The following is a 24,041-nucleotide window of genomic DNA, read 5'->3' as shown; positions in this document are numbered from 1 at the left end:
ACAGGAGGAGTTTCCTAAGTGTGTGCTGTTTTGTTAACAAATAAATTAGCCACAGAAACCCCCAGGGGCACAGAGTTACTGAAAAACGAACTAGAAACAATGAGACTTGTGTTTGAGCCCCATCCCTCCTTCAGAGAAAGGAGTGGCTTGCAACAGTATGAGGATGCTCAGGGTTGATGGAGGTTTGAAAAGCAGTGAGAGAAATCTGTGGAATAAAATATACTTGGACGTATTTAAAAAATAAACGCCACCTGGTTTAGAAACACCATTTTAAAAGCAGTTATCATAAATATATACAAGAAGTAAGACAAATAGATGGCCACATAGGCACTCAGACCAAGAACATGTCAACAGTGGCTGTTGGACACCTTTTACCTAACTTCAGAAGGTGATAGCAGGGGTATCTGAGGTGAACCAGCTACGCTGGGGTCCCTTTATTTAATGGGATGATGACACCTCCAAAGCACAACTCACCTAACCTGCTTTAGGAATCGACTTTAGGATGACCTGAATCCCACCACAGGAGTGCCTTTTCCTCTCTGTTGGCAATAAGGGAAATCAAAGGCACTAGCTCAGAGGAGTCTGCCCTATCCTTCAGTCAGATCTGCCTACCTTCAGTCAGATCCTAGCTGTGGGCAAAGAACTGTTAAAATCAACATAAAACAGGAAACCTTCCAAGTCTGGAGGTGGTTCAGGAGGTAATGGAAGTGGAACAAAGGATGTTACCAGCAGGTCAGAGCACAAACAAGAGGCTTTTCTCCACGATACCTGTAACCACGCTGCAGATAACATGGTATGTATCCATGACAGTTAGATTAGATCCTCTTCACCCATCTGACAACTTTTTCAAGTGCTGGATCATTTTTCTATCATGGACACCACCATAGCATGTGGCTCTGATGCTTTCAATCACACTGCTCTAACATGGCAAATGAGAACTGAATTTAGGCCATTACTACACTGACGAGACATTTGTTTGCTCTTTTTGTTTAACTACCCGAGGACAGTGAACTTAGCTGCACTGCCAGTGTGCCAGAGCAGTTCAGATCAGGTCCACAAAGGCACTTTGGTGCCTGAAAACACACACAGAAAAGATCATTAGACCCTTGAATTAAATTATGTACGTGAACACCTTTCTAAAGCAGACAGAAAGGTCTAAAAACTGGTAGGCAAAGCAACTGCAGAGCACATAAAGCCAACCTGAACAGAGATAACATGCATCACTCTTTCTGAACGGAGTCTCTGAAAAGAAGAAATAAATCTAAAAGGATAGAGAGACCCATTTAATTTGCAAAATCTAAGTCTTTCCATCATTAATAACTTTGGATAAAAGCTTTATAATTCTCTTTCAGTCAGATTTTTTTTTCCTGCTTTACTTCAGAACTCAGCAATTCATAAACAGAAGCCTGAAACTCCTCAGCCTATTTTCTTCCTCATTAAGGAGCCCTGTTAGGACATGTACAGAAATTGCTGAATTTTCCTTGTAAGTCCAGACCTGTCACTTCCTTGAAGAATAACTGTAGCAAAGGAAAACGTGCAAGTCTTACAACAGCCCTGCAAAGCTTCCTTGGGGAAAAAAAAGGCAGAACCACCATTTCTCTGTGTTTTGAGGGGCTATGCATGTGTTTTAATAGAAACTTCCCATTTAAAGGACTTGTCTGTTGCTGTGAGATCTGGTGGTATGTTCTTAAAACGTGGATTATGTAATGGAAAAGAGTAATAAAGAAATGGGATCACTTGAGATTATTATCCATAGGTTCGTGCCCTGTGCTCCCCACCAATAAGCACACAGAGTTGGAATTCACATGAGGGTCTTTTAATAAGCTTTTTTAACAAGTTTGGTTGGTTGGTTATTCTTTTTTTCTTTTTTTCTTTTCCACAGTTTCAGACTACAAGATTACTTCTGTCATCTTTGCAGTTTCCACTCTTATCAGTCGAACAACTTCCTTGCAGTCCAAGGCCTGCCTTTGCCTGCCCTGGCTGAGGAATGACATCCCTCACGCTGCTTTTTGAAAGGCAGCGCAACAGCTTCTGCACTCTGCTCTGTACAGAATCACCAAAATACTTCAGGTGGCCATCCATAGGCTGAGCACCACTGCCGGCACCCTTTTGGGCAGCACCTGTGCCTGGCCAGGATCGGGCTGAAGAGAAAAACAAACCAAAGCAAGGTGCCAACAGTGAGCTGACCGTGCCCTGGGACACGAAGGGGGCCGAGGGGCAGCCCCGGGGGTGCTGTGAGGGCAGGGGCGCTGCCACCCACGCTGCTGGGGAATTCACAGGGCCGGGCCGGCAGCAGCGGCCTAGGGCTCGGCGGGGGCATGCGGCGACCTCCGGGAGGCGACGCCAGACCGCGGGAGGCGACACCAGACCCCGGGAGGAGACACCAGATCCCAGGAGGTGCCACCAGGCCCCCCCATGCCGCCCTATGGAGCCCTACGAAGCCCTACGGGCCCAGGCCGGCGGCCCTAACCCCGCCTCAACACCCCCCACCCCGGCCCCGTTGCTAGGGCCGGCTCTCCCCGCCGTCGCTAAGCCGCGCCGTCAAGGGAGGAAGTGTCGCAAAGGCTGACAGGAAACTCGGCCGCGGGTTACGGCAGCGGCGGCCGCGCTTGGCGGCCGCTGGATGAGCGGCGAGTGGGAGCCGCGGCGCTGAGGGGAGCGGCGGTGAGCGGCGGCGGGCAGGGGGGGGGCCGCGGAGGCCGCCCCGGGGCCCTTAAGGGACCGGGGAAGGGCCCCGGAGGAGGCAGGGGGGTGTGGGGCAACGGGAAAAGGCGGCGGCTGGGGCGGTGAGGCGGGGCCCGAGCACCGGCTGTGCCTTTGTTCGCGCCCCCCCCCCCCCCCCCCCCCCCTTTCACCCCCTCGTTCTAGGCCCGTGAGGCCGCCGCCTGTCGCCCCGTGTCGCCTGACGCCCTTCTCCCCGGGGGGTTTGTGTCGGTCTCTCCCGTAGGATATGGCCGAAGTACCGCCGGGGCCTAGCAGCGTCCTCTCCCCGCAGGGGGACACGCTCTCCCCGTTCCCCGGAGGAGGAGGAGGAGGGGTAGCTGCTTCTTCCTCCTCCTCCTCCTCTTCTTCCACCTCCGCCGCTGCCGCCGCCTCCGCCTGCGCCGGGGCCCAGGACGAGGAGGCCGAAGAGGAGGAGGAAGAGGAGGGACCCGCGGGCGGACGGGAGCAGCAACGAGGAGGAGGAGGAGGCAGCGACGGCGGCAAGGGGGGGCCGCAGCAGCAGCACCGCCTCCACCACCACCACCACCACCCCCCGCACCACAACCACCAGCTCAACGGCCTCATCAGCCCCGAGCTGCGGCACCTGCGGGCCTCCCTCAAGAGCAAGATCCTTGGCTCGGAGGCAGGGGCAGCCCCCGAGGGGCAGGAGAACAAGCGAGCCAGCAAAACAATGGGCTCCGGACAGCAGCAGCAGCAGCAGGCATCGCCTCCAGCCACAGCACCGTGCTCGTCCCCCCTTAGCAACCACCTCCCTCCCCAGGGAAGGACTGCACCCTCTCCTCCTCCTTCTCCCCCAGCAGCGGCACCAGGGGACAGGAGCCAGCCTGCTGCCACAACTCCGACTGCTGCTAAGACTGCAGCCCGCAATGGACTGGCAGGAGGGACTGGCTTGGAGGAGGAAGAGCAGGAGGAAGGGGATGAAGGAGGGGAGGAGGAGGAGTCCCTGCTGCTACTCTCTAGGTCCTTAGCAGCAGCCTGCAGTTTGAAAGGCTCGGGAACGGACTCTCAGCCCGAGGAGGACCTAACGATACGATACGTCCGATACGAGTCAGAGCTGCAGATGCCCGATATCATGAGACTGATCACCAAAGATCTGTCTGAACCCTACTCCATTTACACGTATAGGTATTTTATCCACAACTGGCCGCAGCTTTGCTTTTTGGTAAGTGCTTGGGAGGGAGGGCAGGAACTGGGAGTGGTTTGGGACAGGGGTGGGGAGAGGATTAAAGGGCTGACATTTGTGGGAATGCTCCTGCTATTCTTTTTACGGCTAAGGGGAAAGACTGAGCTCTTTTGGAAGTATCTATCCCTGCTGAACTTTTCTCACCTGTGCCTGTATAAGTAAAGCCATGTCTAAAAGTCCAGTATTCATTATTACATGTTTTAAGTGGTGGGGAAAGGCTTTGAACACAGGGCTAGGATCCAGGAATTCAAGGCTTCTAATCTTGGTTTTGACATTGACTTTTGTGACCTTTGGTAGCTCATTTTATCATTCAGTCTCAGTTCCTAGGTTCCTATTTAAAAAAGAAAGTACTTAGTCCGCGGGTGTCTTATGAGTGCTTCATAATTCTTGCACAATGGCTTTAAAACTGCCCTCAGCGTGACTGGCATATAAACGTTGACATGTGGGGAGACACTGGTAAAGGTTTTGTAGACTTCTTGGTCTATTTGCTTACTTTAAAAAGATCAAGTACTCCTGTATTGCTTCTTGCAAGTGTGATAGTGTGTGCAGCCATTCGGATTTTACTTAGGTTGTCTTGCTGCGCTAACAATACATTTACTCTTCCTACTGCACAGTCAAAAAGATTGCTTTAGTGTTACCCAGTCTTTCGGAATGTTTAGAGCACTTCTTGTGGCTAAACAACAGCCAGACAGCTTTAGAACTCGAGTCTCAGTAGAAGAGCATGCTTTCAGCACAGTAATTCATGCACAGGTATATGAAAGCGAGCTTAAATTGGCCTGGGGGGGTGTATGAGCACAGTGGGAGCTTAGCTGTGTTTGATTTCCTCGTAGGAAAATTTGTCTGTAGAACAACATTTGTGGGAGCGTATGGCACTTCCTCGCTGAAGTAAATGATGAATTCTTCTCTCTTGATCTTTTAATCAAGGTTGGACACCTCTCTGGAAGGGATGATTTAGCCAGAGCCAAGGCGCCCTTCAATTCAGAGTTTCTCTGTAAAATTTTAATAGGATATGAGTACAGGAGGTGAAGCTAATGGAATCCATCTGGCCTTAAACTTCCTGAATGTTCTTGTTTTAGGGTCCGGTGTAATTTATAGCAGGATTTGTATGATTTATGGGAGGATTTTCAGAAATGTGCCTCTTGCAGCCCTGAAGAGGGAATACAGTAGGATTATAGGAAGTTGAGCAAAGCATAACCATCTGGAACAAAACAAAAATCTGAAAATATTTGAAATCATTCTTCAATACCAAGTCCTGTTTGCTATTACATGGTGAGTTAAAAGGATGCTGATCACAGCAAAACGGTAATTTTTCAAGCGCTGAGCATACACCTAGCTGTGTGTGTGACTGATTCGCCTCACACTGCAAAGAAACACTTGTGAACTGCAAGTGTCCGTGCTTTCAGCATCAAGTGTATCGTCGGTGATGCCAAGGCAGCGTTGATTACTGTTAGCTCACCTGCATCTGTTCAGACTTTGGGTCTTTATTTTTTTGTCAGGGAGTAATTTGAGAATTTTGTTAGGAAAAGAGCAGTGGCAAATTAGCTTGACAGAGCACCAAACCAGATTATTTCTAATATTTACTTCTAACAAATGCCTTCAAAGAACAGGGTTTCACCTAAGGAAAATTAAACACATTAAGCTTATTTTGTAGTGACAACTTCTTTTAATAGTCTTGAAGAATCAACAAAACTTTATTTGAACTCCAATTCTACTCAGACTTGCCACTTTTATGAAGGGTGGAACAGTATGAAGCACATGAAACAGTAGAGAAGAGTATGTGGCTGCAAATGTCTGAAGCTCTTAGCGAATTTGTTTTACATACATAATAATCTGAAGCGCTTCCAGTATCTTGAGTCAATTTTGATGGGTTTTTGTGAGTGATTTTAGTGTTTTTAAGGCTTGGTTTTTAGTGGTTGTCTTGAAGACTTTCTGTTCTATAAAATTAAATTTGTTCCTGCAGTTAATGGATTCCTGAACTACTTCTATCTAATAACTCTTTAAAATATTTATCTTCAGCTGGAACTGCATATTCCAATTAGCTAGAACAGTGTCAGGATGGTGAGCAGAAGCACAGTGCCTGATCCCACAGCATCATTTGTCTTTAATGCCTTAAGGCCTCACAGCCTTCTGGCTTCAGGTTTTTCTTGGGGACAGGGGTTAGACTGTAATTTGTTCATATTGGAGAAAAATATCTGCAGGGTTTCTGTCAGTTCGGTTACTGAATTTCACCATCATCACTTTTAAAAAGGGTGATGAGGGAAAAGACTAACTCCATTTAAATTTGAAGACAGGATGTCTATTTTCCTGAAAGGATCGGCAATTGTCCGGCGCTGATGTATTTATTCGGTGAGCAACCTTAATGCTGCTATGGAGCATCCTTGAGACCTGACAGTGCAGAAGTTTTCCAGGGGCATTATGAACAGTATCGCTGTGGTGATGATCTCTTGGGTTTGAAACTGGCTGAGTTTTGGCTTGGTATTCCCAAGGTGGGCTGTCGCTAACAGCTGCACCAATCCAAGGCTGCCGCTTTTTCTTTCTCTCCAGTTACCTCTGCCCTGCCCGTGTGCCAGCCCGTGAGTTTATCTGCTTTGGGAAGCTAAGGTAGCCCTCACCCCCCGCCATGTATTCATACATGTTGTGTCATAGGGTCAGGTTTCTGTTGGTTTAGGTCTCCAAACATTCATAGTGGGATGACACGAGCCCTGGTGTTGGCACAAGGGAAGAGGTGAGAATACACAGCTGGAGGGAAGGCACGGGACCAATCCTAGCTAGTCACTAGCATGGTTTTGCTCTGTCAAACCACTTCCTAACTCTACACTCAAAACCAAATTCATATTCCACTTTAAAAGGAACTGGAGATAGTAAAAATAATCTTCAAAACCTATTCATTTTAACGTCAAATTAATCTGTGTAACTGTCTCCTGACTTTCGAGGTAACAAGTTGGGAACACTTGATAGATAGCTCAGGTATGTTACATGGCAGCACTATGTGACTGAGCTGTAGCAAGGTAACAGCCTTCTCCTCCCCGAGCTGCAGCTGTCTGCTGAAGTTTGGATTTCTCCTGTCTTTGGAAGAGCAGGTTCGCAGCATGTCCTAGGTGTGGGGCCCTATAAATGCTTGGCGTTCATCTATTCCCAGGAGCTCTGTCAGCCCAATTTCACTTCAGTTGACCAGTGATGACCATTTCTCCATCGAAGATGGGAGAGGACAGGGGTATTCACATCAGGTGCTTTTAAGCATTGCTCCAGCTTTGTTCTTGTGTTGGTTGGAAGTGCATTTCTGAAGTTGTAGCTCCATTTTGAAGTGGTTTTGCAGATTCTGGTCCCAGCAGTGTGAAAGTTCTAAAACACCTTCCATTTAAAGCTGGTAAATTAGCTATTGCAGAAAATTGTTTTCAAAATACTGCAGCGTGGGAGAGGTGAGCTTGGGAAACCTTGCCCTGTTCCAAAGTTTGGATAAGACAGGACGTAATAAAAGCAGGGTTCTGACTGAGTGTTGTAACCTCTCCTGTAATTCACCGCTGCAGACTCACTGCACTGCTCAGCTGCCTTTTAAGAAAAATCTGGAAAATGCATGCTTTTATTGGGTTCTTAACTTTGCCAGTAGCTATAGCAGCAATTATAATTTAAACTTTCACAAGTTTAGAAATAACTGATTAATTCCATGTATGCGGTTTTAGATGTGCTATAAATCCTAAATGACTGCAGTTAAGATCCTGTTTTCTAATAATACTTTGCCTTTTTTTTAGTTGGATTTTATTTAAGAGGCTCTGTACTTCATGTTGAAGCTAACGACTTGTAAGACATCATCCTTGTTTGTCACTTGCAGAGAGCTTGGGGGATAAAGGAAGAACCAGAAAAGTTAGGAAACAGCGCAGGAAGTCTTACTGGCCTCATGGCAGACCTGGGAAGACATCCTGTAATATCCATTCCCAATTTGCAAGCTGCACACTCCTGTATGCCGGTTTCCTCTTACGAATCGTGGTTTAAGACACGGCTGGCTGTGCTGCTTCTTGCTCTCACAGGCTTTGTGAAAACCTCAGTCCTTGTAGCATATGGGTATTTAACGACAGCCAGTGGAGTTACTCTGGCAGTGGCCCTGCACGGGAAGGAATTACTCGGGTCCAGTTTCATAGAGTGGAAGCAGGGAGAGTGACTTAGTGATTTGCCCAGCGTTGTAAAGAGCTCTGACCGAACTGCCGGACTTTAGGTTAAAACCATTAGCCTAAATGCATCCCTTAATGGCATTCGGTAACACGATCACTAGATGTAAGCCAAAGGATTCGTGCAGAGCTGTGTCTGTGATCCTCTGAGGTGGATTTGGATGAGTGTGTGAAAGGAACCTGCAGTCGTGCAGGTTCTGCTGCATTTGAATCGCAAAGTGTTTCTCTTTTAGGGGCTAGCTGGTTGGTTTCATCTTTAAATGGGAACAAACATTGCGGGCTCTGGGTGCGAAAGGCATGCTCAGGCTGTGCCTGACAAAGTTAATGTCACCTTTGCTGAGGAAATTAATGGCAATTGTTTAATTTTGAGGGAGGTAACGTTCTTCCTGTTCTATAGGCATTTCTGTGCTAACTCTAGCAATCCATGGTTGCAATACGAAGATATTAACATCTAGTTTGTTTTAAGCATTCAGACTTATAAGAACAAAGTTGATGCAAATATGGGATTTGAATACATGGATGTTAATCTTGCTAAGAATTTGGGATTGAAGTAAATCCTATAGTACTCCGTGGGGCTTATAATATAGTAACTCGGGTTGAATTCTGTTTGTAGAAACCTGTGTGCTTAGAATTACTCTTGTCTGGCCCATGATTGCTTTCTCATAAAGGATGTTGTATGGAAACTAGTTTTCTTCTTGCCCCCCTCCCTATTTCAATCTGATTTTTTTCATTTACACAGTTTAACCTTCCCCAGGGAGTTAAATTGCAGTTTTACATCACGTTTTAGGTTCACTTCCAGCTTTAGATAAGGTTGAAAAGAAGGAGAAAGGAGAGGAAAGGCAACAAAAACTCCAGTTGAGGTAGAAATGCGGCACTCACCCCAATCATAGCTTAACTGGCAGATTTACCCGCTTAAAGACAGAGAAGGAGATTTAAGTGTTCTGGGAACTGGCAACACTGTGATAGTTCATGTAACTTTGTGGCAACGGTGGTGAAATCAGTGGGTATTTCCTTCTTTGATCACTGAAAATGATTTTAAGACACACCTTAATGAGCATAGCTCTTAAGAAAAGTGCCCCTAACGAGAGAGAGAGCAAGGCTGCAATGTGTCACTACTTTTGAAGAGCAGAGGGGGGGAAAAAATCTAAAAATTCTCCATAGGACTGTTACGATCAACAACTTGCACGTGTTCGCTTCAGGGCAAAGCATAACTATAACATGCTAGTTTGTGGTGTCTTTTTTTTTAGCTAGGTATAAGATTACATCTAGGTACTCTGCATAATTATAGCAATGTTATGAACAGGCTGTCTGATGATACTCTTTATTTAACTCCCTGGTTTTCTCAGGTCTGAGCTGAGATAGAAAACTTGCCTTGAGCTGACACTTTGCATACACAGTTTTAGTATAAGTACAGCTTTTCTTTTCTATGAAACAAACTTGTGTTTTAGAACAAACAAAAGGCTGCTTAGAGGCTGTGTATTTCAGTCCATTTAGATCATGTTTCAGTTTTTGTTTGTTGTTTTAAAAACCACTTGTTTAGATTGTTCAGGGTTGTTCTTGGATACTGTTAGAAAAATGTATTTTCCTGCCAAATAAAAACTCTAGAAATAATTACGTTTGCGTGACGAGCTGAAACTACATTAGAAATGGTGTTGGGCTCGTGCTGCATCATAGTGCTTTGGAATTGCAGCCTGTTCATTTGGGGCTGCTTCTTTTACCTTTGGTAGGGGCTTTCGGCTGGCAGCTGGCTTGGTTAGTAACCCACCGCTCAAATGGAGATGCTAGAAGGCTTCGGGCACACACACCCTGTGGATCGGTGCCTACAATATGATCTCTCTAAGAATTTTCTGCCTGTTGATCCTTGTCCTACAAGCTGCAGAAATGTTCAGGCAGCTGAGGGCTATGGAGTCCATACCACGCCACGGCCTTTGCAGAAGCTGGGTTCACAGGAGGCCTGGTAACACTGGCTCGGGCAGGTCCTTTTTGTTTGACTTAGCAGAGTGTTGTGAATTTGGATTATCCAGGGGCTCTTGTGCCAGCACATGCTTGTGCCAATCATGTGCTGTAGGTTTGGGAGCCACACTGGAGCTGAAGGCTGCTTCCCCCAGCAGATAGAGGTCTCAGACTTCTGTGGATCAATTTATGTACCTCTGCACACAGTTCTGAGCTGCTTTTTTCTCTCCGTCAATCTTTCCCCGAATATATAGTAATTCATACTCCCTTTGGATGCTATCCTACTCTGCTGCATTATTCACTTTACTGCTGCAGGTTATAATGTCATTAATCTCTAATGCTGCCTAATCCTTCGGTTAACGTATGACTTAGTTATTCTTATGCTCTTTCTCAATGTATTTCATGGTAAATTTTTTGTAAATGCAGTGGCTGTGCAAGTGGCTTGATAAGTGTTTGGGGAGGGGTTAGATATTTTGTTTTTGTGTTTTTTTTTTTTTTTCTAATATTTCAGGATAACTGTGTCTCCTTGACCACATTTTTTGTGACAATACCATTGGGATTAACTGTCAGCTCTTAATGAATGAAATCTCTGAATGGTTAAAATGTGTGAAATTAACTGTGTGCTTTTTTGTTTGTTTGTTCCTTGGATGTCATATGACTGAAAATGATGGTTTCTAAAGATTAAATGCAAAGACATTTTTTCTCTGATCCATTATGGCCTTGACATCAACGCAAGATAAAAATTAAGCATGTTATCTGCCCAGCCCTTGCGCATGAAAATTCGGATTGCTGTAAAACAGGAAAGGACTTTTTTTTTCCCCCTCTGTGGCAACACACGTTAAAGGATGATTTATGCTTCAACCTGGTCTTTTTCTTATTTTCTACCCTTTTCTATCATGTACGATCTTGCTGGTAGAATTGATGGAATAATACTATGATTCTTTCCCAGACAATTCATTGGCTGTTAATAGACTGACTTTACCTGAGTGTAATATAGAAATAAGAGACCTTTAATCTTACTTGTACTTTTGGAGATGGTGTATATATATTTTTTATACCTTTGTACAAGCAAATTTAGTGTGGCTGTCTCATTTTAAATGCACTGGTTTACTTTTTCTGGTAGCACTGCAGATCACAAACTGAGAATGCATACCTATATGTTTGTCTTTAAGGCCATGGTAGGGGAAGAGTGTGTAGGTGCCATCGTCTGCAAGCTGGATATGCACAAAAAGATGTTCCGCAGAGGTTATATAGCCATGTTAGCAGTGGATTCCAAATACAGAAGAAAAGGAATTGGTAAGAATAGCCTTTTTTGTTGCTTTCTACTTAAATCCTATAGTTTGTTGGGGTAAACATAGGCGCTGTAAAGATTTAAGCAGAGCTGAGCCTCTAGATGTGGTGGTTTGTTGTCATCCCTGCTTTACTCATCCACACAAGCTCCCCGCTATCTTTTTTCATTCTGTTGAAATAACCTGAAATGCCCGTGCCCTGGGAGATTAGCATCTGGGATATGAAGCTAAAAAAGAAACTCAGTCAGCAGCCCCTTACCTCTGCAAATTACCGTTATCAAATAACAACTGCAGAAATTGCTTTGCGTTTTTATGTGCTCTCATCATTGTATGTCTTTATTGTGTTCAGGTGTGGGTGGTTTTTTTCAGTGAATTTATCCCCTGGCTTTCCCATATCAATTACCTATGTATTGCCCACTGGGGATAATGTACATAGCTAATGCTTGAAGTATGCGCTAATACCAGAAGAAAAATAGTTGTGCATTACTACCTGCATGACCAAAATGAAGATCTGTGGTGTTGGCAATTGCATGATGAAAGAAAGCTCTCTTGGCAAGGAGCTTGCCCTCCCCCATGGGTCAGTTTTGCCCTAATGGAAGGGACTTTCCTTCAAACACTGGTTATCCTAGCTTGGTTGATTAAAGAACTGTTCTTATGGAACATTTTTCGTTTGGTATTGTGAAATTCCACCTCGTAACATATTTTTAAATTAAAATGTAGATGTCAGCTGTAAAGGCTGGAAATGTGCTTTATCACCCATTCTCACTAACGGCTCAAAGACAGAAAATTACTTGCTGTGGAGAAATATGGGAACAAGTTACAGATTAATACCAGTGTGTTTGTTCTCCTCTTTAAAAAAAAAAAAAAAAAAAAAAAAAAGACCTTTAAAAACCTTGAAACATTAAGTATTATCATGACTGTTTTAGCATATGTGATTTCTTTGTTATTTCAGTGCAGTTCAGAAGCTGTTGGTGGTTTCTGTAGTGGAGCAGAGGGAAGAAGATACAGAGAAATCACTCTCTCCTTTCTTTTTAGCTGAGTCATGAAGGAGCCTGCCATAATTTCATTGCAGGTGCTAGGATTCATAAGTAAATAAGAACTAATGCTGTTCTTACGAAGATCTCTGCAAGATTTTTTCCCCTGCTTTAGTCAGATCATTATTTTACAGTTATATAAATAGAATTTATATTTAATGTTTTGCTTACTTTAGCATTATATAAATGTTAACTTTTTCCCTACATTTATCATGTTGCTGTTTCTCATAAATTATGCTGTTAATCTGAGGATGTTTTATATGCAGTAAAGTTTTGTCATACGTTCAATGAAAATCTTATTGATTAAAGCTTTGAGAATACTTTAAAGCAATCTCTAGATTCCTTGGGTTTTTGTTTTTCCTTTTCCTTAGCTTTCTTATGGAAGTGAGATTTATACAATTTCATTGAACAGCAGTTTTTTCCACTAATAACTTTGAAATCAACTTTCAATTTCACCCCAATTCTACAGACAGGTAGGGATATTACAGTTGTAGAACTGTTGTGAAATAGATGAAAAATAATGATACAGAATTAAATTAATGCTTGACTGAAGGGAAGGGATGGGTTTCAACCATATTATTAGATACTAGCAAATCCAAATGGGAGGCACAAGAAAAGTGGTTTCATAAGTTCTGTTGCTAATAGAAGTATTTGTTTTAGTAAGAGGAAATTCCCTTGGAAGATGAATGTCCTTCAAGTACGTGCCAGAAGATTTTGACTTTAAATGCAGCAAAAGGGAATGAATCACATCTTGGAAGGCTATATATAACACTATGTTAAACATTGAAGCCTGTTTCTAATATCCTTGTGCTAGAAGACTTTTGCACTCAAGCTGGGTCTCTGGATAACTTTAGGGATAATTTTAATGTTCAAACTTGAGACTGCAACTTGACTGCAACCTTTTGTTGCATTCTTTCCTCCCTGATTTCCCCAGGTGTCATGCCATGTAGGTAGCACACAGTAGTTGTATATAAGCTGGCATCTTTTGCATTGCAACTCTGACACTTATTGAAATCTGTATTTCAGGTACAAACTTGGTTAAGAAAGCTATTTATGCTATGGTTGAAGGAGATTGTGATGAGGTAAGACTTTATAATCAAAAACTTTCATAATGTAAACAGCTTGTATTCTCCCATATGTGGATTCATTTCTTTTTTTGTTTTGTTTGAGTTCTGTTTTTAGGTGGGAGGTGGGTTAGCAAGAAGCTCTTTCTTTCATAATAGAAAGAAAAAAAAACTCCAAAAACATATGGCAGAAATAGAAGGGCTTTCTAAATTTGTCAGAAGTTCTCAAATACAGAGTTTTGGGTTCTGTTTTACTCTGGGAAGCTGCCTCAGCCTTTAGTTGCAGGCACGTTTTCCTCTAAAGATTCTAGTTTAAGGTGCTATTGACCAGTGTAACTTGTGCGTTGTCGTAATGCTTCCATGCTTTCAGAATATACAAAGATACGGGAACAGTACGTGCTGTAATATTGCAGAATGCAGTTTTATCACAGCAAGTCATCATTGTTATTCCGACAATGCTTAAACCGTATTACAAAGCACTAACAACTCAAGTGATTCAGCATGTCGGTGAACGCTTCAAGGGAAGTGACTGAATCACTGTCAAACTTTTCTCTGGCCTATATATTATTAGTCTTTACCAGATTACAATCCATCTGTCCCTCTCTGTCTCCCCGTCCTTTGCATAAATGAAGCAACTATCTTCATGTGCCCTGTTTAATTTGTGAGGAACTCTCCCTACATCCATTCTCCTTAATCCAGTTGTCTGTCCCTTTAACTTTCATCTGCTTGCTACAGTGCAATTGTTAGCTTGTTCCTGATCCCTGAACGCCGTGTCATTTCAGCGTGTCATAGTTAATGATCCTTTGATCTCTGTTATCTCCTTTCAACTGCTCCCCTGATTGTCCTGATGAAGTTTTTTAGGCAAAATTATAATCTTTCTTACAAGACTTCTGGCACGTACTCTGTTAACTTTTCCACATGCTGTGTTAGACCTTTTGCAATATTCTTTTATGTGTTCTGCTTTCATTCAACAACTTGGTTTAGGTATTTATTCTTCCTCCTCCCTTCAGATCCCCTCATAGCTCTGTTTTCTAGTGTCATTTTTTTTCTACAATTCCTGTTGTATTCAAGCATTGTAGTGCAGTTTGATAGTTCTGCAGTACTTTAAGTTCTTTGTCTTCATGCTTGTATCATACATAATATGCTTTGGTCTAATCTGTTTTACTGCTTGCAACCTTGAACTATTCAAGGAAAGTTTTTTGTTTGTTCTTTTCCATCGCTTTCCCCAGTGGTCACGTGTTCATTTGCCATCGCTAAGAACCCCTGATTTAAAAAATAAAGAAGTACAATATCAGTGTTCATGTCACACTGGGAGAATTGAGATGCGGAGACATGAGAGAATGGCCTGCTGCTGTTAGAGAGTCAGTAGCAGAGCTGTGTATTTCTATTCAGACCACCCGAGTTTCAATACTCCCAATATTATTTAGGAGTTTGTGTACTAACTACTTCTCCTGTAACTTAATTTCTAACTTGGGCTGTCTTACGCGTATACATACAATGATCTCTCCCGTGTCTTTCATCCTCCCCTACTCTAATATTAATCCCAGAGCCCTTCTTACTGCTTTTTGTCATTGTAAAAATGAAATAAATGTGATAGGGATTGCAGGCTGCTCTGCAGTAAGACCTCATTAAGTCTTAGTCATAGATTTTCATCTATGGTGCTGCATAAGTGCTTTGTACTAAATTTGTAGGTCGTTTTTCAGAGGCTGGTGCTGTCCCTCTTTAATTGAATGCTCTACAATTCCAGTTCCTTGAAGTCTGTGCTGGGTGGGTGCAGGCAAGTTTCCATTCCAGTTTGGAAACTGTGTGACAGCGTTTGAGGAGTGATGGTTCAGAACAAATTATGCCCTGTTTCTTGGGGGCTTTTGTGTCAGCTTGGCTTTAAGCTGGCACAAAACTTTGGAATGGGAACTCATGTCCAGGCAGCAGGGAGCACATGCAGAGTGTATTTCTGACTTCCTACTACACCAGTCTGCAGAGGCGTGCCCGAAGTAATACGATATGTTTATGCTGTTCTTTTTCACGTATAGGTTTTCTACAGCCAAATAGCAAATGTCTTCATGTTTTCTTCTTTTCTTTGGCAGCAAGTGTAGGTTTCTTCCAGGTATATGTGGTACAACAGTAACAATGTTTACTTCTCCTGTGTGGTGGGTTGCTGAGAAATTTTCGGTCTCGAGTAAGGTTTGAAAGACTTAATTAGCCACCTGTTATTTAAAGCTCTCTGACAGAGCTGAGCAACTTCTCTCGCCACTTATGACAGCAGTTGCTGTGGAGAACAGTTTCTGGCCATCCAATTGATTCCTGGCTGATCAAACCTGAAGCAGTGCATCACAGTAGCTTGTCTTTGTGAAGTGTGTAAATAGTTTAATTATCTCTGCAGCTCTGAGGATCTTTTTCTACATCCCTTAATAAAATCAAAAGCATGATGAAAATCCAAAGATGCTGCTGCTTGGTGCAAGATGGGCTGCAATTTAAAAAGACTCCCTTCTGAAACTTGCTTGGAAAACAAAAACAGGAGCATGCACAAGTGGGTGTCATTGAAAAAATCCAAATTGTGGTATATAATATGATGATAATCTGTGGCATATCATCCGATAAATTTTTCATTCAATACAATACTTTTCAAAGTACCATCGATTGATACCGCAACAGTCTGTAACGTTGAGTCTTGAAAAGTAAAGGATTTTTACAACACCAGAGATGAAAATCTTGAAAAATCACTACTGCTGCCCTGGCACTCCAAAGTTTGTCACAATATTGTAGTGGTCGAGGACGTCATTTTTTTCCCCCTGTAAGCTAATTCAGTGGGAATAAAACTAAGGCAGGCGTATGGAGCACGTGATTCACAGTGCCAGCTTCTGCCTAGCAGGTAGTTGATGCTATGTTGCACGCTTCAAAGCTGAGAGGCAATATCCTTCCAGCCAGTGGCTGTTTCCTGGCTTGAGGAGGTTGTAGGGTGAGTAAGTGAAGAGGTGAATTGGCTGGGATGGAATCTGTGTGGAGAGGCGGAGGAGGTCATGGCCTAACGCAACAGAAAGAGGGAAGTGGTCTGACGTTGGGGTGGGTGGTTCAACCAGAAATGGCCTCCAAGCCTGAAGAAAGTACTGAATAGCGTGCTTTGGGCTGGGGTGTCTGGATATAACATTACAGTACTCAGGGATCTTTTGTTGTTTGTTCGGCTTTTGTTCTCTTTGTTGTGGTGGTGTGGGTTGATTTGGGGGCTTTCTTTTCTCTTTTTGGTGGTGGTTGATTTTTGGGTTTTCTTTTCTCTTTTTTTATTTTTTGCCTTAGTGACCTTCTCAAACATTTTCTGTTGAATTATAATATTCAGAGTAGCGAGCTAAAAATTTTCAGGTGTATAATGGACTGAGTTTCCATTAAGTCTCAATGCTTTAGAATAATTTTATGGGCTCATTACATAGAAAATGGGAACTACTAAAATAAATCGGGTGAAGGTGAATAGTTTTTTTCCCCTCTCAGGTCTTTAGAAGAGATTTTTCTTCTAGTGTAAAATGGAAAGTGCGTGCAAACTCCAGCAAGTTGAGCATCTGGCTGCCTTTTGTACATTTGCTCGGCCTTTCCTGACAAGCAACTTTCAAAAGTTGTGCTACTTAAGATTGCTGCATGGAACTGCTGCATCCCTTGATCAAAATTAGGAAAAGGAGAGTTGTATGCAGATTTTCCGTCTGTAACAAATGACTAAGTAATCTGCAGATGATTCATTCATCTCATATTGCATTATTTCAGCACCGTGTAACTGCTAAATCAAAGTAAGACTCTAGTAAGTGGAACTCTCAAGAACTTTTTCAGCAAGATGTGGAATTTAAAAAGGAATTGTGACTTATTTTGAGAATTTCCATGAAACTTTAAAGTGTTTTTAAGAGATTTTTCTGACTTCTTCACTAGGGGTGTCATTTTAATTCAGTACCATGCTTCTAAAATTAACTGTGTATTTTTATATAACCCTATTTGAAATTATCAAACCATTGACAACTTAAATTTTTCTTCCTCTACAGATCATTCAGTGCTTTAAGTGTTATATTTTGGGTTCCACCTCTCTTTAAATGTTAAAACAGCTAAACTGATGAAGGACACTGGAAAAGCACCTATAACTTGAATCTTAAAATATGCCAAACTTACTTGTAAGAATAGCAGCTTCTTCTTTGAGTGCTGAAAGGATATTTTCATTTGTTTATTTGATTTGACATTCTAAGCCAATGCACTCAAGTTTAAACTGAAAAAAAAAAAAACAAGACATCTCCTTTTTACTTGAGTTTATGAATAAATCTAGATATGAGAACATAATAACAAGAAACGCAGTGTTCCATTCTTACTACACTAAAAGATTCAAGACAGTATTCAACTCTCACTACAGTAAAAGATTCTAAAATGAGTTAAAATTAAAGAGAGTTGAGATAAAATTGTAGGTTTATGGAATTTTGGACATAAGAGAAAATAACGGCCTTCAGAAAGTTGCAACTTGTGCAGAAAATCTTGTTAAACCCAATCAGATCTTTGCTGGTCGAGAGGAGCAGATGATGATATGTTTTTAGAAGGTTTAACAGACACATTTGTATGACAAAGAAGACCAGAAATAAAGGTAACAACTGAAGATTTGGAGCTTGATTGAAAATCTCACGCAGGAAGAAAAGGATCCTTCACGGAATCAAGCTAATGAAACCTGTATAAAATACAACTGTGTTTCCTTACTAGATACAGGATCGTGTCCGTAGCCCTTTGTGAGATCAACACGATATGTTGAGGTCAGGGGATTATTTTTCATTGTGCTAAGTCTTTCTTACAAATACCAGAACAAGTCTATTGCATTAGCTTTCAAGATGAGCATTTGCTCAAGTACTGGGATTCCAACAAACCTGAATTTCAACATTTAGCCACTCCCTTAAATTCAATGATCTGTGGTGGTGGAAATCATTTAGCATTGCAAGGTGTGCAAGCTTGCAGTTGAATACAGACATGTTGTATCACTCTGCCAGATTACTAAACTTCTGTGCGAGTGAATGTCATTTGTAGTCAGAGTTCAGATAATGGTTTCCTGCACTGTGGATTTTAATGGGTCAGATTTCCTGTTGGCGTAATGCTTTAATTTGAAGGAAAAATACTGCACTTTGATAATTGATTATAATTTGGAAGTTATCCTTTTTAATAGATTAAAGTTGCTAAGAGTAATTATCAAGTCACAAGATCTGATAGTACCGTTCCATCAGGTGCCAGCAAGAGAAATGGAATCCCTAATTCTACCCGTAAGACTAAGAATTGAATTAGCCCTTCTTAAGAGTACAGGTACAACAGACTGTCCTGCTGTAACTTAAGAACTCTGACTATTAACGTTAGACCGTGTCACTCTTCCTTTTAGAAAAAAAAATCTTCTAAGTCTTGTTTTCTTCCAGGTGTATTTTGTTCATTGGATTGTTAGCTCCAGCTTTACTATTCTTTTAACATCCATGTGTTGAGAAGCACAGAGGGAATTATCCACTGGGATGTGGTCAGAGTGGCTTGAAACTTAAGTAATGGCCAAATGTGTACACTAAGTGGCTTTTCAAACCTTACTGCAGGCGACCAGTGTGACTGAGGTAGCCTCCCTATCTTACATTGGCTTAGCCACTCCTCAGATTGCAGAAAGCAAACTTTAACAGAGAGAAAAATGAACAGTTTTTCTACCAGGTTGCTTTATGAAGTAGATCAGCAAGAAACCTAGCGAGCTGGCAGAAGAGCTGAGGGAGAATGGAAATGCATGCCTGAAGGTGGAGGGGCAAGAATCCATAAGGTAGACTGGCTTAAACTGATGTACAGTACAGGCTTAAATATATATATTTAACTTATAATATTTAATATATATAATTATATACATTATAATTTATTATATATAATTATTATATTTGATATTATATCTTGTTTTTTATTGGAAGAGAAGGGAGGAGGTGTGGTAGTTGGGGTAGATTACTTTTTTTTTTTTTTGACTGTGAGATTTTTACATACATAATTTTAACTACGCAGAGCGGTGGATATTAGATGCTGGTTTGGATGTAGCTGTTAGTGGGCTTACACCAGCATTGATCGCTGGCTGGCTGCATAAATTGCTTAGGCTGTATATTCATTACATGGTCTTTCTACAGTGTCCATTGGCTCTTGTTTAATAAGTGAAGGTACATGGCCATGGGATTGCAGGTATTCTTGTCAGCTTGGTTCTGTATGTGTTCTTGAGCAACCAGGATCCATCCTTAGCAGTAGAATCCTTAAATAATTGAGTTGGACAACAGTAAAGAGACAAGATGTTTTTCTTTTTACTGTTTGGAATGGGTGCACAGCTTACCAGATATGTCAAAGGTCTGTTAGCTGCATTTGGAGAAAAGAAAGAAAACCATTCAGAGGGATGTACTTCAGCAGTTTAACTTCTTGTGAATGCTTTTGTAAGGTTTTTTTTTTTTTTGCTTGTACTTGAGGCTGCTGGGACAATTTTCAGTCTTTGCTTAACTTGGACTGCACTTGGGTTTGGTCTGAGCTATTGATGACAGGTCTTCCTGGAACTGGGGTGTTAACAACAGAGGACAAAAAAAGAAAAAAGAAAAAAAAGCTGCTCTTTCTTCCTGCACTTTGCAAGGCTAGTTGAGAACAATAAAGGCCAAGACTTCTTAATCTTCTGAAACCAATGCAAGACTTGAAATGCAAGTATATGCCCTTTACTTGTTTGGTAGAATTGATTGCTTCCAGGGCAGGTCTATCTTGCACTAGCTTTGCTGTCCATAACCTCTTGCATGCCCTTCAGCTGTGAGATTTTTGTGTGAGGCACCCAAGAAGCCCTGAACAGAGCCTTGTGAGTCTGGGATCTCTGTGGTTTGTGCACTCTGGTTTGAGTCTGGGATTCTTGGCTTGAACACAAATACATGCTACAAACGTTGGTGTGATAGCTAGTCATAGAATAAGGGAGTTTGTACGTAGGTCTAAATCCACCAAATTAGTGGTGGAAGATACTGAACGACAAAACCTACTCTGTGCCAAGTTTAATTGTTCATTTAAAGTATGTTTTGGAGCCTTAGATGTCCAATAATACTGTTTTTTTTTAACCATGGCTTTTAGGTAATGATTTGAAACACTATTTACAGCAAACAACTACAATCTTGGTATGAATGAAACTTGCTTACAACTACTATTGTTGATTAACTGCTATTTTCTTTTAAATGTGAAGATTGAGGAGGGTTGCTTGTATAAATAAGGACAAGAAAAAAAAAGATTCCGCTAATTGCTTTCAAGTGTACATTTACACAAAAACTTTGAAATGCATTCAGTAGCGACATAATGCGACTGCTTTCTAACATGATGTACTTTTCTCTTTTCTTTTTCTTCTTAAAGGTTGTATTGGAAACAGAAATCACAAATAAGTCTGCTTTGAAACTTTATGAAAACCTTGGTTTTGTGCGAGACAAGAGGCTGTTCAGATACTATTTAAATGGAGTTGATGCACTGCGTCTTAAACTATGGCTGCGTTAGAAGAAACCATCCCATCAAGCAACTGACGTCCCAACAGCGCAGAGTTGTCCTTTGCATGCAATGCAATTTGTACAAAATTGCTTTGCAGGTGGACTTAGTAATTTCCATGCAGCTCTTATCTGTCAGTGTCTCATTTGAGTGTCGCACATATTTGTTGCACTTTGGCATGGCGCATTTGTTCAGAATTAAAGCCGATTGTTTCAAACTTCGAGTTCTTTTGGTACCAGCAAGATGTGCCAGTTGATAGCCAAGATATGTTCGTTCATTTGCAAGTCTACTGACTGTATTACATACACAGTGAACATTTTATCAAAGAACCTGTATGTGGAACACGACTTTTGGTTCCAGCAAAAAGCCAATGTAGATTGTAAAATTCTATAAGTATACTAACATTTCATACAAAAATTGCCATAGTTTTCTGGAAAAAGGCTTCAATTTTAGGTTTTATTTTTCAATATTGAATTTTCCATTCTTAAATATTGGTACCTCAGTGATTAGTGAATGAAAAAATGTATTGTAGGGTGGGGTGTGTGTTACAATGAGTAACAGTAACAATTAAATTGCGTCTGCCAGTGCCTGTATAGATAAGTATATTTGTCTTCACCTCTAAGTTTGGAGTGCATGCTTTTATTCTTTTACTTTCTTCAATTGTCTTTGCAAGAAAAATTCTGCTTTTATTTAAATTCCGGATTTGATAATAAATTATTTCAGATTTTTATAATTTGGATACTTCTCCCAAACGAGGGTTTGGAAGGCCCTTCTTTTCTTATAGCAAGAAGTGTAAGCTATTTTGAAAACCTTGAGTAGCTGCTAAAACAGAACCTGATGTTGCCAGTAAATCTCTGCTGGTTTTGGATGCACTTTTTTCTTTAAAAGAGTGATGAGGGACTTTTAAAAGAAGATATAGAAAATTAATGTAAATTGGTATGATTTTATTTAATCAAAATCATTGCTAGAAGCTCTGAAAAACATCTATTTTAAAATAGTTGGAACATTTTTTTTTTTTTTAAATCCAGATTCAGTTTGCTTTGCTTCAGTGTTCTAAAATGCTTCAATCTTTGGTTCTTGGACTTGGAAATAAATTTCAAGGTGTATTGTATCCATTTTTAGCTGCTCTCATTTTCTCTAAACTTACATGAGCTAAATTATTGGGGGATTTTTTTTTTTTCCTTCCAAAATCAAAGCAGTGGGGAAGAGATTTCTCTTTTTCTATCCCCCCCTTCCTCCCTCTCCCCTCCCCTCTCTCTCTCTGGCTTTACATAGGTTTTACCAGTACCCATCAATTTGTTCAGTAATTACAATGTCTAGGCTTTCTTGTTGAGCGTTGGGGTTTTTTTGTTTTGTTTTCTGTTTGTTTTTCTGTGGGTTGGTTTTCTCCACTTTGAAAAACAAAAAAGGTATTAGTTGGCTTGTGGAAGAACCTATGTAATCTGTGGAAAAAAGGATGAGATCTCAGTGAATCCTCTCTTCTGTGGTTGAGCGTACTCTTCAGATTTGCCTTACTGCATTTTTTTTTTAAAGAGTTTGGTTTGAATCATGGTCACTTTGCTAATTACTGTACATTTAAAAACAAAAACAATAAAACCCCTACCTCCAGTACCATTTGGAAAAGATCCCTGTGCAGGAAAACTGGATTTAAAGGAAAGCCTTATTTTGCACAGACCAATCGCACATGGTGATGGGCGTTTCTTACCATGTACAAATTATGAGTTGTATTTGAAAATAAAGACTTTTAATGGAAATTGGCCCTTCTGAGTTTTCTGCTCATAGGTGCTATTTGTGCTTTTGAGGGGGCTTGTTCCCTCAGAGAAAACTCATGTTTAAAATGGTGCCTGAATCAAAGCGTTATGAACTGGAGCGTCTTACTCACAGAACGTGCCGGAGTTCAGAGTAAAGCATTCTGTTTGCATTTCCCTGATCCCTCAGGTTTGCCAGCTGTTCTGAACACTTCTTCAGGAGGTTTCAGACATAGTTAAGACTTCAGTTGTTGGGAATGCTAAATCAACAGAAACAGACTTCTCTCAACCGTCTTCCAGTTGTCTGGGAAATAGTGGCTGCTCTGGCTTGCTTGAAGTGAGGAGACAGATAAGAGAAGCTTCATGCCTTGTTAGCAGCTGCTGGGCTTGTATCGCAAACTGCAAACCAGGCTATCTTGTGTGTCTGCTGATGTTTAAAAACCGAAAAGCCAGACAGGCAAGTTTCCTATGGGTTAATATTTAAGCTGTGGGTGTCTTGAGATTGAAAAGCAGGCTTGAAAGTTAGCTTAGATCACTTTTTGGGGAAGGCACTGCCAAAAAAACTTGACGTCTGAGCAAACTTCAAATACAATTCTGTTTGTTGTAAGAAGTCGTTCTCGCCATGCCGTTTTGGAAAATGCTGCGCAAAATAGGTGCACGTTTCTTTTCAAAGAGCATATTGCCTGAAAGGTTCTGGTATTGCTGCTGTGCAACACGCAGTCCGCTACGGAAGATACTGAAGCTGTATGCGCTGGTTTATATTAAAAGGAACCGATGTATTCTCTGTGTTGCTTGAACTTGGGTATCAAGTGGGAAGTTATGAATTGCAAAGAGATGGAAATGGGTTTTCAAAACGAATCCAGCAATGAAAAGTTGTTTATTTCTCACGTCTGTTGCTAAAACACAGTCTTCTCCCCCTCACCTTTTGCATTGACAAATCTTACTAAGGAGTTGATCATTTGTGTTTGACTTTGCCCAGATAATGCTATTGGCTGACATGTCAGTATGGATGTTTGCTTTATATTGTTGTTCTATTTTTCTTGTTGTTTTTTATTCTTTTTATTTTTTAAGAAAATGATCAGGTTCACCACCTTTAAGAAAAGCAGGCATAGTCTAATTGGCATTGCATAGTACACCGCAAACTTTTTCAGGGCACCACAAGACATTGCTAAAACTGAGTGCTATGTTTAAAAAAGAAAACAGAACTTTCAGGTCTTGTATAAACATTACAACCTATATTGGAGTTCAGGTATCAATGGGCATCTATGGAAATATCAAGTGTATCTCAAAATACTGGACTGCTGTTTTGAGTGGATTATATTCTTCTGTCCCTTTATCCTTTTTGATGAGAACAAAAACAGTGGGGTTATGAAATGTACAAGCTGTCTA

At 41.4% G+C, this 24,041-nt stretch overlaps 1 protein-coding gene across 1 annotated transcript; it reads left to right on the top strand.

Moving 5' to 3' along the window:
• The first annotated feature begins 2,570 nt into the window (after nucleotides 1-2,570).
• Nucleotides 2,571-22,515, top strand: NAA30 (N-alpha-acetyltransferase 30, NatC catalytic subunit). The gene is made up of 5 exons (XM_035327799.1): nucleotides 2,571-2,664; nucleotides 2,948-3,886; nucleotides 11,196-11,319; nucleotides 13,373-13,428; nucleotides 20,779-22,515. The coding sequence occupies exons 2-5, from the start codon at nucleotides 2,951-2,953 to the stop codon at nucleotides 20,914-20,916; spliced, it is 1,254 nt and encodes a 417-aa protein (XP_035183690.1). The 5' UTR covers nucleotides 2,571-2,664; nucleotides 2,948-2,950; the 3' UTR covers nucleotides 20,917-22,515.
• The last annotated feature ends 1,526 nt before the right edge of the window (nucleotides 22,516-24,041 follow it).

The sequence above is a fragment of the Oxyura jamaicensis genome, chromosome 5 (genome assembly GCF_011077185.1).
Source record: "Oxyura jamaicensis isolate SHBP4307 breed ruddy duck chromosome 5, BPBGC_Ojam_1.0, whole genome shotgun sequence".
NCBI lineage: Eukaryota > Metazoa > Chordata > Aves > Anseriformes > Anatidae > Oxyura > Oxyura jamaicensis.
The sequence above is the reverse complement of the archived record's forward strand: the minus strand, read 5'-3'. Positions and strand labels throughout refer to the sequence as shown.

Excerpts from the sequence above, each read along its gene's own strand:
- NAA30 (XM_035327799.1), top strand. The coding sequence starts at position 2,951 with ATGGCCGAAGTACCGCCGGGGCCTAGCAGCGTCCTCTCCCCGCAGGGG. Across the intron at positions 3,887-11,195 it reads GGCCGCAGCTTTGCTTTTTG|GCCATGGTAGGGGAAGAGTG; the intron begins GTAAGTGCTTGG and ends TTTGTCTTTAAG. Across the intron at positions 11,320-13,372 it reads ATACAGAAGAAAAGGAATTG|GTACAAACTTGGTTAAGAAA; the intron begins GTAAGAATAGCC and ends TCTGTATTTCAG.